Raw genomic sequence first — 16,083 nt, forward strand, 5'->3', positions numbered from 1 at the left:
TAAAAATCCCCAGATGAAAACTAAATTAGAGATTCTAAAAATTAAAGAAGAAATTAATAAAATTGAAAGTAGAACTATTGAATTAATAAATAAGACTAGAAGCTGGTACTTTGAAAAAAAACAAATAAAATAGACAAAGTACTAGTCAATCTAATAAAAAAAGAGGAAAGAAGAAAACGAAATCAACAGTATCAAAGATAAAAGGGAGATCTCACCGCTAAAGAAGGGGAAATTAAGGTAATCATTAAAAACTATTTTGCCCAATTATATGGCAATAAATGTGGTAATATAGGTGGTAAACAGAAGAAGAAATAGAATACTTAAATAATCTCATATCAGAAAAAGAAATTGAACAAGCCATCAAAGAACTCCCTAAGAAAAAATTATTTGACATAATAAGCAAAGAAAGAATTCTACCAATTCCTTTTATGACACAAATATGGTACCCATTCCAAAGCCAGCCAAACCCTCTTTGTCACTTGCTGCAGTCTTTTTCCTAGTATTCTATTTAAGATTTTTGCACCTATGTCCATTAGGGAAATTGGTCTGTAGTTTTCCTTTTTTGTTTTTGATCTATCTGGCTTTGGAATCAGTACCATATTTGTTTCATAAAAGGAATTTGGTAAGACTCCTTTGTATAGTATTGCGATTAGTTGTTCTTTGAATGTTTGATAGAATTCACTTGTAAATCCATCAGGCCCTGGCATTTTTTTCTTAGGGTGTTCTTGGATGGCTTGTTCAATTTCTTTTTCTGATATGGAATTATTTAAGTATTCTATTTCTTCTGTTGTTAATCTAGGCAGTTTATATTTTTTGTAAATATTTATCCATGTCACCTAGATTGCTATATTTATTGCCAGATAATTGGGCAAAATAGTTTTTAATTATTGTCTTAATTTCCTCTTCATTAGACATGAGGTCTCCCTTTTCATCTTTGATACTGTTAATTTGATTTTCTTCCTTCCTTTTTTAAATTAGATTTACCAGTACTTTGTCTATTTTATCTGTTGTTTCAAAATACCAGCCTATAGTCTTGTTTATGAATTTAATAGTTCTTTTACTTTTGATTTTATTTTTTCCTTTGATTTTTAGTATTTCTAGTTTAATTTTCATCTGAGGATTTTTAATTTGTTCATTTTCTAGTTTTTTAAGTTGCATGCCCAATTCATTAATCTCTGCCCTCCCTAATTTGTTAATATATGCACTCAGTGATATAAATTTTCCTCTTAAAACTGCTTTGGCTGCATCCCATAGGTTTTGGTAAGAAGTCTCATCGTTGTCATTGTCTTCATTGAAATTATTAATTGTTTCTATGATTTGTTCTTTCACTAAATTATTTTGGAAAATCTTATTTAATTTCCAATTAATTTTTGGTTTGCCTCTCTATGTATTCTTACTAATAACTATTTTATTGCATTATGATCTGATAGGGTTGCATTTATTATTTCTGCTTTTTTGCATTTGTTTGCCATGTTTTTATGCCCTAGTACATGGTCTATCTTTGTGAATGTTCCATGTGCTGCTGAAAAGAAGGTGTATTCTTTTTTGTCCCTATTTATTTTTCTCCATATATCTATTAACTCTAATTTTTCAATTTTTCTAGGGTTTCATTCACATCTCTTATCTCTTTCTTATTTATTTTTTGGTTTGATTTATCTAGTTCTGATAGGGGAAGGTTGACGTCCCCTAGTAGTATAGTTTTGCTATCTATTTCATCCTTGAATTCCAAATCAGTCCAAAACATAGCCATCGATCTTTGTGTAGTCCTGTTGTGAGGAGGATAAGAAGAAAAGGTGAAAGAAGTATAAGTTAATTAAAGAGTTAAAGGTATGCAGATAACCCAGAAATGCAGAAGTAGATAATAACAGTAAAAAAAGTATAAGCAAAACCTCAAATAAAAATGTCAGTAGGACCCAAACTTACTAAGAATCCTTTAAAGAGTTAAAGAAAGAGATAATAATGGTAGAGGAAATATTGGGAAAAGAAACTAGTGTGATGCACAAAAATTATGAAAGGATAATTGACAATTTGGTAAAAAATTGCTAATGAAAACAACACATTAAAAAACAGAATTGGTCAAAAGCAGCTTAAAATTTCACTGAAGAAAAGAACTCCATAAAAAGTAGAGTATGCCAAATGCAAGACAAGATACAAAAACTCGATGAAGAAAGTAATTCCTTAAAAATTAGAATTGGAGAAGTGCAAACTCATGACTCCACAAGATATGGAAAAACAATAAAACAAAGTCAATAGAGTAAAAAGAATAGGAGAAAAATGTATGTTTGTCATTGGGAAAACAGCTTACCTGCAGGGGTAGATAGATGACTCAGAGGGTAGCTAACAGTGTTGGAGAACCCATGACTTCCCATTCTACTTTGAGGGGTCTTTAACTATTAGGATAGTTTCCCTTATATTAAATGGAAATTTATTTATATGTTGTATCCATTGCTCCAGTTCCTTCTAATGAGCTCACCTTAGTAAAGTACACTCTTTTTTACATTATAATTATTCAAATATTAAAATTGCTTTCAGTTGTCATATCCAGCAGCTAGTTGTCATAGAGCACTGGATTCAATATAAGGAAGATCTACATTTATATTCTCCCTTTATTTCTTACCACTTATATGATTTTTGTTGAGCCACTACACTTTGTAATGCCTATTTTCTCACCTATAAAATTGGGATACTAATTAGTATGCAGGGTGGTTGTGAAGGTCAAATGAAATAAGACTTTTCAAGGTTTTGGAAATGTAAAATTCTATACAGACAATAATGTGCTCTGATTATCTTTTATTACTTTCTTCTGGCCAAAAATTCCCATTTTTATCACAGTGCATGCATACATAAAACATTAACACACACATATATATTTGTATATAGTCTGAATGTGACTTTATTGGTGTAGGCCAGGGGATTGCAAATTATATCCCACAGACCAAATTATTAATCCCTCTCATTTTCTCACCTTCCTGTCCAAGTCTTCCTGGGTAGACTCTTGTTTTTGACATTCTTCCTAACATGAACAGTACATCACTTCTTCCATTGTACTCTGATCAGGGAATAGGAAGATTCAATCCTTGTTTCCAGGCACATGTCCTTATGTAATTTAGCTTTCACACGGCAGAAGCACAAAATATGAAAGTTGGAAGAGACCTCATGTAAGAAGAAATTTAATTGAGTAGCTTTTAATCATAAAAGGATTCTTCACTAATAGTTTAAGAAATTGTAACTGTGATTGAAATAAGATATAGTAATAATATATAACAATAATAGTAATAATAAAATAATAATAATAATAATAATATTAAAAGTCTCTACAATGATGAAAGTGCCTGTACCCTTCCCTTTACCTTGCCACACACTTGGGAGGTTGTGACATGGGAAAACTAGGGCTCCTAGCCCTGTCATTTCCATGGGGAGAGTGAGGGAGAAAAAGTGGGGATGTCCTGATGATAACACTTAAGGGAATCTCTTGAAATCTTTTTGTAAACTGTGTTCAGAACCCCTTTTCCTATTCATAAGCCCTGTTGCATCATTGCCTATGTTCATAAATCTGTGGGACCTAAGGACTTAGGGTCTCAGACCAAACTAGGTATTTCTATAGACTCTGGTATTTGCAACCCGCCGCTCTTGTAAAAAGTCAGTTTTGCTCAGATTTTGTTCATTTTTTTCTTTTGTAACACTCAGTCTAATCCCTATGGGAAATTAATATCACCATATCTCAAAATGAAAATTTATTGAGGAAGAGGGCTCAGGGCCCTCTCTCCTTTTTTCTTTGCTTGGCACAAAGAAGACTCATGGCAAATTCCTATAAGATTCATTGGCATTATGATTTTTGGAATCTTCTTGATTGTATATCTGTAAGATTTCTTGTTTCTAATCACTTAGCCATTGCAGGATATAAGCTTCTTTATTATCTCTAATCTGAACTATTACAAACTTTGTGTCTGTAGCCCAAAAACTTCTAGTCTGTCTAATTTGTTCTTCCAGTGCTCCCAAAATAATCTTCCATAAGAGGCTGATCACATCATTTTTCTGAAAAATAAACTTCATTGCCTCCCTATTGCCTTTGCATAAAATACATACTCCTCATCTTGGCATTGAAAACCCATAGCCATCAGGTTCCAGCCTACCTTTCCAGGATCCTTACTCTTCCATGAACTTAGCCTTCTATCCGGAGCTTCTGTGCTTTTGCCACAGTAACATTGTTTTGGGAAGAATTCCACCCTCACTCTGTTTTCCCTCAGTTCCTCATCCAGTCATTCCCTTCTAGACATGTGTCCAGCATGCAGTGTGGTTAGGATCAAATGAGATCATGTTTGCAAAGTATTTGACACATAGTTGGCACTTAATTACTGTTCCCTTTAACTCTTGCTTGTTCCCTTCCTTGGTCCTAATTCATGATACCAGGGCATTTGCCTCCTGCCTCTTGCTTCTGATTTCCCTGACCCAGGGTCTTCTTATTGAGCTCTGAGTCCATTGCCTTGCCCTTTCTCTTGGCTTTCTCTGTCCTACCAATTCTAGCCTCTAACAAGACTCTTCCAGACCAGTTTTTCCTTCTTTTGTCTGTTATGTCTTTCATTGCACACATCCAACCCTTTATGTTCAGTTGGAACTTTAAGAAAGAACTTTAAGAGTTTAACTACCTCAGTTCTGACCTTAATTTTCTTTCTCTACTGATGTCCTGGACTCATTCCTCAATGGTGACCATATTATTCTTCTAATATTGTACTTCGGAAACCTATCTACTGATGTACAACTACTCATATAGAATGGTTCAGTCTCTCCTCACCCCTACATTACACTCCCTTTATTTCCCTCCCGCAATGAAATGTTTCACTCCTTATCTAACTGCTTACACTGGGCTCCCTGGCATGCTTGCTCCATAATTAATGGACTTCCTTTCATTTTAAAATTTTTGTTTCATCACTCATTCTGTCTTCTGATAGTCACTAAGACCCTTTTCCTTCTGAGGACACTGAATTTTTGACTACGTTTTTATTTATCCCTCCAATTCACTGGAGTTCAAATTCTTCTTGCTGCCTGTTACCACTTCCAGATGCTTCCTTTACCACTATTTCTTCTCAATTTCTTCTCTGTTGAGAATCATTTTATTCAACTGTGTCTCCCAATACACATCCTAGTGATGTTTATTGATTGATAATCAGGACATTTTTCTTTTTCACCTAAAAGACTTTAGTAATTGGTTCACACTTTTTTGTTCCATTTCAAATCACCCCCCCGCTAACCCCCTACCCATAGCGGATGCACATTTCCACTGGTTTTAACATGTGTCCTTGTTCAAGACCTATTTCCAAATTGTTGATATTTGCATTGGTGTGGTAGTTTTGAGTCCACATCCCCAATCACGTCCTCCTCAGCCTATGCGTTCAAGCATTTGTTTCCTCTCCTGTAGTTCTTCCTCTGAATGTGGGTAGCATTCTTTACCATAAATCCCTCAGAGCTGTCCTGTGTCATTGCTTTCTGCTGGTACAGAAGTCCATTGTATTCGAATTTTACCATAGTATATCAGTCTCTGTGTACAGTGTTCTTCTGGCTCTGCTCCTTTCACTCTGCATCAGTTCCTGGAGGTCTTTCCAGTTCACCTGGAACTCCTCCACTTTATTATTCCTTTTAGCACAATAGTATTCCATCACCAGCATATACCACAATTTGTTCAGCCATTCCCCAGTTGAAGGACATACCCTCCTTTTCCAGTTCTTTGCCACCACAAAAAGCACAGCTATAAATATTTTCGTACAGGTCTGTTTATCTATGATCTCTTTGGGGTACAAACCCAGCAATGGTATGGCTGGATCAAAGGGCAGGCATTCTTTTATAGCCCTTTGAGCATAGTTCCAAATTGCCAGCCAGAATGGTTGGATCAGTTCACAACTCCACCAGCAATGCATTAATGTCCCAATTTTGCCACACCCCCTCCAACATTCATTACTCTCCCCTTCTTTCATTTTAGCTAGTCTGCTAGGTGTGAGGTGATACCTCAGAGTTGTTTTGATTTGCATTTCTCTAATTATTAGAGATTTAGAACACTTTCTCATGTGCTTATTGATATTTTTGATTTCTTTACCTGAAAATTGCCTATTCATGTCTCTTGCCCATTTATCAATTGGGGAATGGCTTGATTTTTTATACAATTGATTTAACTCCTTGTATATTTTAGTAATTAGACCCCTTTCAGAGTTTTTTGTTATAAAGATTTTTTCCCAATTTGTTGTTTCCCTTCTAATTTTGACTACATTGTTTTTGTTTGTACAAAAGCTTTTTAGCCTAATATAATCAAACCCATTTAATTTACATTTTGTAATTTTCTCTAACTCTTGCTTGGTTTTAAAATCTTTCCTTTCCCAGAGATCTGACAGGTAGACTATTTTGTGTTCACTTAACTTATTTATAGTTTCCCTCTTTATATTCAAGTCATTCACCCATTCTGAATTTATCTTGGTGTAGGGCGTAAGATGTTGATCTAAACCTAATCTCTCCCATATTGTTTTCCAAATTTCCCAGCAGTTTTTGTCAAATAGTGGATTCATGTCCCAAAAGTTGGACCCTTTGGGTTTATCATATACTGTTTTGCTGATATCATTAACCCCAAGTCTATTCCACTGATCCTCCCTTCTATCTCTTAGCCAGTACCATATTGTTTTGCTGACTGCTGCTTTATAGTATAGTTTAATATTTGGTACTGCTAGGCCCCCTTCCTTCATATTTTTCCCATTGTTTCCCTTGATATTCTTGATCTTTTGTTATTCCATATGAAGTTTGTTATAGTTTTTCCTAATTCAGTAAAGAAGTTTTTTGGTAGTTTGATAGGTATGGCATTAAATAGATAAATTAATTTAGGTAGAATGGTCATTTTTATTATGTTAGCTCATCCTACCCATGAACAATTAATGGCTTTCCAATTTTTGAGATCCAGTTTTATTTGTTTGGAAAGTGTTTTGTAGTTGTTTTTGTATAATTGCTGTGTTTGTTTTGGTAGATAGATTCTCAAGTATTTTATATTATCTAGGGTGGTTTTAAACGGTGTTTCTCTTTCTACCTCTTGCTGCTGTGATGTGTTGGAAATATATAGAAATGCTGATGATTTATGCGCATTTATTTTGTATCCTGCAACTTTGCTAAAGTTGTTGATTATTTCTACCAGCTTCCTAGTTGATTCTCTAGGATTTTTTAAGTATACCATCATATCATCTGCAAAGAGTGATAGCTTAGTCTCCTCATTGCCTATTTTGATACCTTCAATTTCTTTTTCTTCTCTAATTGCTACTGCTAGTGTTTCTAGTACTATGTTGAATAATAGAGGTGATAATGGGCATCCTTGTTTCACTCCTGATCTTATTGGGAAGGCTTCTAATTTATCCCCATTGCATATAATGCTTGTTGATGGTTTTAGGTATATACTGTTTATTATTTTTAGGAAGGGTCCTTCTATTCCTATACTTTTCAGTGTTTTCAATAGGAATGGATGCTGTATTTTGTCAAAGGCTTTTTCAGCATCTATTGAGATAATCATGTGATTTTTGTTTGTTAGACTGTTGATATGGTCAATTATGTGGATGGTTTTCCTAATGTTGAACCATCCTTGCATTCCTGGTATAAATCCCACCTGATCATGGTGGATGATCTTCTTAATTACTTGCTGGAGTCTCTTTGCTAATACTCTATTTAAGATTTTTGCATCTTGTTCATTAGGGAGTTTTCTTTCTCTGTTTTTGGTCTACCTGGGTTTGGAATCAGTACCATATTTGTGTCATAAAAGGAATTTGGTAGGACTCCTTCTTTGCTTATCATATCAAATAATTTGTATAGTATTGGGATTAGTTGCTCTTTGAATGTCTGATAGAATTCACTTGTGAATTCATCAGGTCTTGGTGATTTTTTCTTAGGGAGTTCTTTGATGGCTTGTTCAATTTCTATTTCTGATATGGGATTATTTAGGTATTCTATTTCTTCTGCTGTTAATCTAGGCAATTTATATTTTTGTAAATATTCATCCATATCTCCTCAATTGTTATATTTCTTGCCATATAATTGGGCGAAATAGTTTTTAATGATTGCCTTAATTTCCCCTTCATTAGAGGTGAGGTCTCCCTTTTCATCTTTATACTGTCAATTTGGTTTTCTTCTTTCTTTTTTCTTATTAGATTGAACAGTACTTTGTCTATTTTACCTGTTTTTTCAAAATACCAGCTTCTAGTCTTATTTATTAATTCAATAGTTCTTTTACTTTCGATTTTATTAATTTCTCCCTTAATTTTTAGTATTTCTAATTAGCTTTTCATCTGAGGGTTTTTAATTTGCTCGCTTTCTAATTTTTTGAGTTGTATACCCAATTTATTAATCTCTGCCCTCCTTAATTTGATAATATATGCACTCAAGGATATAAATTTTCCCCTGAGTAATGCCTTAGCTACATCCCACAGAGTTTGGTAAGAAGTCTCATCATTGTCATTCTCTTCAATGAAATTGTTGATTGTTTCTATGATTTCTTCTTTGACAAATTGGTTTTGGAGAATCATATTGTTTAATTTCCAATTGGTTTTTTGATTTGCCTGTCCAGGTACCCTTACTAATTATTATTTTTATTGCATTATGATCTGAGAAGGTTACATTTATTATATCTGCTCTTTTGCATTTGTTTGCAATGATTCTATGCCCTATTATATGGTCAATCTTTGTGAATGTACCATGTGCAGCTGAAAAGAAGGTATATTCCTTTTTGTCCCTATTTATTTTTCTCCACATATCAAGTAAATGTAATTTTTCTAGGACTTCATTCACCTCTCTTATCTCTTTCTTATTTATTTTTTGGTTTGATTATCTAGATCTGAAAGAGGTATATTTAGATCTCCCACTATTATGGTTTTACTATCTCTTTGCTTCTTGATCTCTGCCAGTTTCTCCTTTATGAATTTGGATGCTCTACCACTTGGTGCATATATATTGAGCAGTGTTATTTCCTCATTGTTTATACTGCCTTTAATCAGGATGTAATGACCTTCCCTGTCTTTTTTAATCATATCTATTTTTACTTTGGCTTTGTCAGAAATCATAATAGCCACTCCTGCCTTCTTTTTCTCATTTGATGTCCAAAAGATTTTGCTCATACCCTTAACCTTAAACTTGTGTATGTCTACCTGCCTCATATGTGTTTCTTATAGACAACATATGCTGGGATTTTGGTTTCTGATCCACTCTGCTATTTGCTCCCGTTTCATGAGTGAGTTCATCCCATTCACATCCAGAGTTATAATTATCAGTTGTGCATTCACTGACATTTTTGTATCCTCCCCTAGACCCACCCCTTCTTCTTACACTATTTTCTTTTAAACCAGTGGTTTGCTTTGAGCCAATATCCTTTATGCCCTCCCTTGATTGACTTCCCTTTCTGCCCCCTCCCTTGTTATTCCCCTCTTTTTGTTTTTAAAGGCCTAATGAATTCCCTCCCCCTTCTTCTCCCCTCCCTTTTTTGACCTCCCCACTCCCCTGCTCCTTTTGGTTTATCCCTTCTGACTTTCTCAGTAGGGTTAGATAGAGTTTTTTATCCCAATGGATAATAAAGCTACTCTTCCCTCTCCAGGTTGATTACACTGAGAGTAAGGTTTGATTATTACCTCTTATGCTCTCTTCCTCTCCTTCTTATGATAGTATTTATCCCCTCCCCTTCCCATGCCCTCTTTGTGTGTAATAGAATATCCTATTTTTCTTATTTACTCAGATTTCCCTTGGTGTCCCCTACTATTCCTCCCCCTCTTTCCCACCCCCCATATCATCTTAGACCATTTAGTATCCTGTCCTCTCTCTATGAATTATTTTTCTGGTTGCTATAATAGTGAATATTATAATAGTGAATAGAGTTCACTACAGAGAATTATACATAGCATTTCTCTACATAGTAATACAGATAATTAGATCTTATTTAAGCCCTTAAAGAGTCAAATTTAAAAAATTATGAGTTTTCTTTCATTTCCCTATGTTTCTTATTTACCTTTTCATGTTTCTCTTGATTTTTGGGGTTGGATATCAAACTTTCCATTTAGTCCTGGTCTTATCTGTGCAAATACTTGGAATTCTTCAATTTTGTTGAATGCCCATATTTTCCCCTGGAAGTATATAGTCAGTTTCGATGGCTAGTTGATCCATGGCTGAAGGCCCAGCTCTCTTGCCTTTCTGAATATCATATTCCAAGCCTTGAGGTCTTTTAGCGTGGAGGCTGCCAGATCCTGTGTGATCCTGATTGGTGCTCCTTGATATTTGAATTGTCTCTTTCTGGCTTCTTGTAAGATTTTTTCTTTTACTTGAAAGCTCTTGAATTTGGCTATTATATTCCTGGGTGTTAACTTTTCTGAGTCCAGTTTAGAGGGTGATCTATGGATCCTTTCAATGTCTATATTGCCCTCTTATTGTAGGACTTCAGGGCAATTTTGCTGAATAATTTCTTTAAGTATGGAGTCCAAGTTTCTATTATTTCTGCTTTTTCTGGAAGACCAATGATTCTGAAATTGTCTCTTCTAGACCGGTTTTCTTGGTCTGTCACTCTCATTGAGATATTTCATGTTTCCTTCTATTTTATCAGTCTTTTGACTTTGTTTTATTTGTTCTTGTTGTCTTGAGAGATCATTGGCTTGTAATTGCTCAATTCTAGCCTTTAGGGAATGGTTTTCCTTTTCAATCTGGTCATTTCTGGTCTTCAGTTGACTTGCCTCACTTTCCAATTGTGAAATTCTGCCTTTTAAACTGTTATTTTCTTGCCAGATCTCTTCCATCTTCCTCAACATCTCATTTTTGAACTCTTCAATATCTCTTGACCAGTTTTCATTGTTTTGGGAAGTTTTGGATACTTGTTTGTCCTCCTCTGTTGTCTGAGTTTTCTCTGTGTAAAAGTTGTCGAGTGTTCCAGAGTTTTTCATGATAATCTTTTTCTTCTGGGGTTCTCGGCTTGCCATTGTTAGCCCCACCCCTTTTCAGCTTTGTCTTCACACTCAGGGTCTGCCTGCACTTTCTAAGCTCCCGAGGGCTGCGGTCTCGTTGTTCTCGGGTTTGAGCCTCCTGGGTGTCCCCCGGTCTGCCCCTCTGCCTGAGGCTCCTTCAGCAGTCTCAAGGGATGCTTCCACAGCCGCACTCCCATCTGCATCAGGTCCCCAGTGGACGTCCAAGCCTGGGCTCGACATCTTTGTCTGCGCCTAGGGCACTGTCTTCACCGGTGCAGCCGCACGGGAAAGTCCGTGCACTCAAGATCTTTGTCTGAGCCTAGGCCATTGTCTTCAGCCAAGCAGATGCTTGGGAAAGTTCGTGTCCTCGAGATCTTTGTCGGCGTCTAGGGCAATGTCTTCACCCGCGCTGACGCTTAGGAAAGTCTGTGCTCGTTCTTTAGCCACTTGGGGTCCTACATCTTGCAGCTTTCAGGTACAAGCCCTGGAGCTGCCAGTGATTTACTGGTTGCCCCAATCCTGCTTTGACTCTTGTGCATTGGCCTTGGAGCTGTGCATGGTGTGGGGTGTGGTGGAGGGGCTTCTTCCTCTTGCGTTTTAGTGAGAGCTGTTTCACTCCTTTATAGCATGGAAATGCCCTAATTCCACGTACCTTCAATGCTGCGCCCTCTTGTGGGGTTCCTTTGTTCGTATGGATTCGTTTTTATGTCCCCTTGAGGAGTCCTGTATGCTTCTGTTAGGAGAGATCGAACAGCTGCTCCTTACTCTGCCGCCATCTTAACCAGAAGTTCCTATGGCTTCTCTAGAAATCCTTTTATATCCTTATTTCTCAATAAATAGTTTATTTTTTATAACAAGAGCCTCCTTAGCATCATTGTGCCTGGCCCTGAAGAGAAGTTCACTTATGAGCTTCACTTCACTTATATAAACTGAAGATACTTTGTAAGCACAGCAAGCAGAGTATCTAATTAGTTTATATCCATAATCAATTCATTTACATGTTATTTTTACAATAGCAGAACTGCATTAGAGATATGTGACAAAAAGTTTTCTTTGCTTTTAGACAGTACTTTTCCCTTATCACTTGGGTTTGTGAATTTTATTTGTGACAAAGCTTTTCAGTTTCACGTAATCTAAAATATCTCTTTTGTCTCTTGTAATGACCCTTGTTAAAAAAAATTAGGAATTCATTCTCTATCCATAGCTCTTTCTATTCTAATTTATATTTTTGAGATGGGAGTTTATCCAAAGCCATTTTTGAGGTATTTCTGATGCTTCCTTGTCTAGTTTTCAATTGAGCTACTTTCTTATTTTATTTGACCATTGTCAATTAGATATGATGATAGCTGGCTTATAATTAAGTTTGAGATCTGGAAATGCTATTCTTCATTTCTATCTTTTTTTCCATGATTTTCTTCAATATTCTAGATCTTTTATCCCTCCAAATGTCTTTTGCTATTATTTCATTTAGCTCTGTAAAGTCTGCCTCTGGGAGTTTCATTGGCATAACATCAAAGTTATTCTTTTAACTCTGGGAGTATTGTCATCTTCATGGTATTAGGCAGACTCATCCATGGGCACTGGAATATTCTTTGAGCTTAAGAAAAAAAGGTCATATATGGATCACTTGAAGGGAATGAATATATTAATCCTGAAGAAGAGATTCAGTGGGATCGTCATAGCTCTGTTCAAATATTTGAAAGGGTATCATGTGAAAGAAGGATTAAGTTTAATGTATTTATCCCAGGGAGGTAACCTTCTTAGCATATGTGAGAATTTATTTTTTATATACTGTGTTATTTGCCAAATTCAGAGTCCTCCATTAAAAAGACTCCAACAAGGCTCCTGACTTTTGCATCACCTTTATTCTTTGGAATTCCAAGGAATGTTTTCTTTTGAGCAAAGCCTGGTTAGGTGATAAAGGAGATAATGATTCCCTTCTTACCTTGATCAGCATCACCTATGGGGTGAGAAGAGGGGTAAGAGTTTGATGGACCATTTCCAAATTAGATATTTACCAATTAAAGATGTCTTGGAATGTTGAAGGGAGAGACTGAATAATGAGCTCTCAAAACTGTATTTCTAGATCTGTCAGAGGGAGCTTCAGGGTCTTTGGCCATCAAGGTGGCCATGATCTGTCAATCTGTTGGTTATACACTAGCCTAATTAATAAATTGATATTCTTACCCAAAATTCAGTGTCTCAAAGTAATTTTTATCATAATACAAAAGGTTCAAATAAGTCTCTTTAAGCTATGCTGGGACTCTGATGTCCTAACATTGGTAATCTGGCCCTATTTGATCTTTCAGATGAGAATCTTCTTTGGGTCTCCTTCTCTCTCTCTCTCTCTCTCTCTTTTTTTAACCCTTACCTTCTGTCTTGGAGTCAATACTGTGTATTGGCTCCAAGGCAGAAGAGTGGCAAGGGTAGGCAATGGGGGTCAAGTGACTTGCCCAGGGTCACACAGTCCTTCTCTCTTTTAAGAACATTTAGGAGGCAGATAAAAGGCTGCTACTGGGGGAAATGTTCTCCCATTGACTCCATGGTCACTGGGGAGGCAGGTGTAAGTATGGAGATTTTAATTGGTACAGACCCTACAACTAGACCTGGAGATTCTGGGTGTCAATAGTAGAAAGGGACTAATGGTTGGGTAACATAGCGACAAGAAGACAGTAGCAGACAAAATCCAGTTGGACTTTTTGTCTAAATAAGTAAGAAAAATAGTAAAAATAGATTCGAGTGCATAAAAAGTGACAAATGTGCTCATCAGTAAAAGAATTGTTTGGGTGGCTTTGATTTCAGGGTAATTTTTGGGTTGGAGGTTGGTGTTCTGAATATTCTGGATGTGCTGGTGGTGTTTGTGTAGGAAAAGAATCATATAGCCCCCAGACAAGACTAATATCCCCAAACAAAGCACATTTCTGAAACTGACCATTATAACATAAACATTTATATCATGTTCGAAAGTACAATATATATAATCAAATGTGTTTGTAATGTTGATACCATTTCTTGGGCCCCTTACACTTACTGAGACAGGAATTTCTAACAGTAGGTTGAGGGTCCAAGAGAAGAAATAGGAAGGGACAGCCTGTTTTGTGGCTTTACTTTTGAACTCTGCCCACCTGGAATTAGGGGGCCCAATGATGACAGCCTGGAATAGACATAGAAGAGAAGTAAAGGAAATTGCAAGCCCCTGGCTCACTTTGCGAAGGTAAAATACAACTTTGCACCCAACATCATTCAGGAAATAGTTCCACTCCAAACCCAGCAACGTTTGTGGAATCCCCTTGCTGAGAAGCATAGTGAAGTTCACCAAGCTCAGCTGGGTGAAAATAAGGTTTATTGAATTCATCTTGTTGCCAGCAAGGGCATGGAACATATAAAAGGTAAAGAGGAAAACGTTTGCTGCAGTCCCTACTGTGGTCATAGCAAGAAACAAAATCGCAAGGCAGGTGTTTTTTGGAAACATTCTATATGTCTTTACAAGAAAACCTTAGACAGAAAACCCCAGAAATCACAGAGGAAAGCTGTGTGACTATCATTCTTTGGTATTTCAGTCCATAAGAGAAGCTCAGAACACTATTCCTATCCCATTCTTATACCTTTGCTGATAGATATTTCCATAGTCATTTTCTTGCTCAAACTTGATTCATCAATTCCTCTCAATCCAATTTGAGGAGCAGGTGGTAGAGCTGAATTTGAATATGTAGGTTGAAGATTTCTTTTAGTCCTGGAATTTTGATGTTTGCAATTATTGAAGTTAGCAGTCCCAAAGTAAGGTCAAAGTTGACATTCTGCAATTTCGACCCCTGCTTCTCCTTTGTTGGGTTCTGCAGATCTTGTTTCTGAAGGACCAAATCAGTCTAAAACAGGCCAAGGATCATTTGTGTAGTCCTGTTGTTCAAGGGGGATAGGAATTAAAGTGAAAAGAGTATGAACCATTTTTCATGGGAGGAGACATGGAGATTCTCATTTTACCAAGTCTTCTTTACTTAAGAATTATAGATTATTAATAAGAAGGAAACTTGTTGGTCTGTTATAGTTGTCTTACATTCAAATAATAATGGATCCCTGTAGGCTTCAAATTTACTTAGAAAATCACAAGTGAATATTACCCATGCTGTACTCTATTATAATTTATTTTTTGTAATGTAATATAAAAAATAATTATTTGATGATTCCCTATTTTATTTTAATCTGTTTTCAAGGTCACACTTGTAATTTTTCTGAGCTGCGTGGGGTCTGAAATTGGGAAGTGTGACATTTCAGTTCTAATCTATCTGTTGCCTTAATCATGCCTTCTATCTAGCCCTCTATTTCTTCATCGCCCAGAAGTGAAGGAAGAGATAGAGGAAAGTTTGGGAGTAATGTGCACTTAAAACATTTTGGTTGAATAGTTTAGAGGTTAATTTGAGATCCTCATTGTGTAACTCCTCTCCCATTGGACTTCTCCCTAAATTTGAGTTCTCACTTTTGGGATGGGATACTCAGAGGGTGATTGACTAATTCTGCCTTTGGAATTCTAAAGGTAATAGAAGGCTTCTTAACATTTGGTGATCATGATTTTCCCCCACACCGACTCCCCCTCCCAATGGTAGAATTCCATTAATTGTTAGCTTAACTTAAAAAGGGTATCTATTAAGAACAGTTGGTACAAATTATTTCCCCCAAAGTTTGCACACCAAGTGTCTCTGTGACCAGAATCTTTTTAACATATAATCTCTGAGGCAAACTGGTAGTGAATATGTGAAGGGATAAATTAAATAGATAAAGGACCCATATATGCAAAGAATAGTATTTTCTTTTTGTGGTAGCAAAAATTGAAAACTGAGAGAATGTCCATCAATAGTAATGGCTAAAAAAGTAACGGTATATATGAATAAGATGCATTACTATTTTGTTTTAAGAAATGATGAAAGGTGGGCAGCTAGATGGCTCAGTGGAGAGAGAGCCAGGCCTGGATGTAGGAGGTTCTGGGCTCAATTCTGGGTTTAGATAATTTCTAGCTTTGTGACCCTGACCAAGTCTCCTAACTGTAATTATCTAGTCCTTATTGAACTTGAATGCAAATTAAAGCATATATCTTTCCTTCCTTCTTCCCTCCCTCCCTCCTTCCTTCCTTCCTCCT

At 36.2% G+C, this 16,083-nt stretch overlaps 1 protein-coding gene across 1 annotated transcript; it reads right to left on the reverse strand.

Annotated features, from left to right (window-relative positions):
• Nucleotides 1-11,285: 11,285 nt before the first annotated feature.
• LOC123256731 (vomeronasal type-1 receptor 4-like) lies at nt 11,286-14,424 on the reverse strand. The gene is made up of 3 exons (XM_044685300.1): nt 13,546-14,424; nt 12,898-12,912; nt 11,286-11,420 (listed from the first exon to the last, which is right to left on the reverse strand). Exons 1-3 carry the CDS (start codon nt 14,422-14,424, stop codon nt 11,286-11,288), a joined length of 1,029 nt encoding a protein of 342 aa, XP_044541235.1.
• Between the last annotated feature and the right edge of the window lie 1,659 nt (nt 14,425-16,083).

This window comes from Gracilinanus agilis, chromosome 1 (genome assembly GCF_016433145.1).
Source record: "Gracilinanus agilis isolate LMUSP501 chromosome 1, AgileGrace, whole genome shotgun sequence".
In the NCBI taxonomy this organism is placed as follows: domain Eukaryota; kingdom Metazoa; phylum Chordata; class Mammalia; order Didelphimorphia; family Didelphidae; genus Gracilinanus; species Gracilinanus agilis.

Excerpts from the sequence above, each read along its gene's own strand:
- LOC123256731 (XM_044685300.1), bottom strand. The coding sequence starts at position 14,424 with ATGTTTCCAAAAAACACCTGCCTTGCGATTTTGTTTCTTGCTATGACC.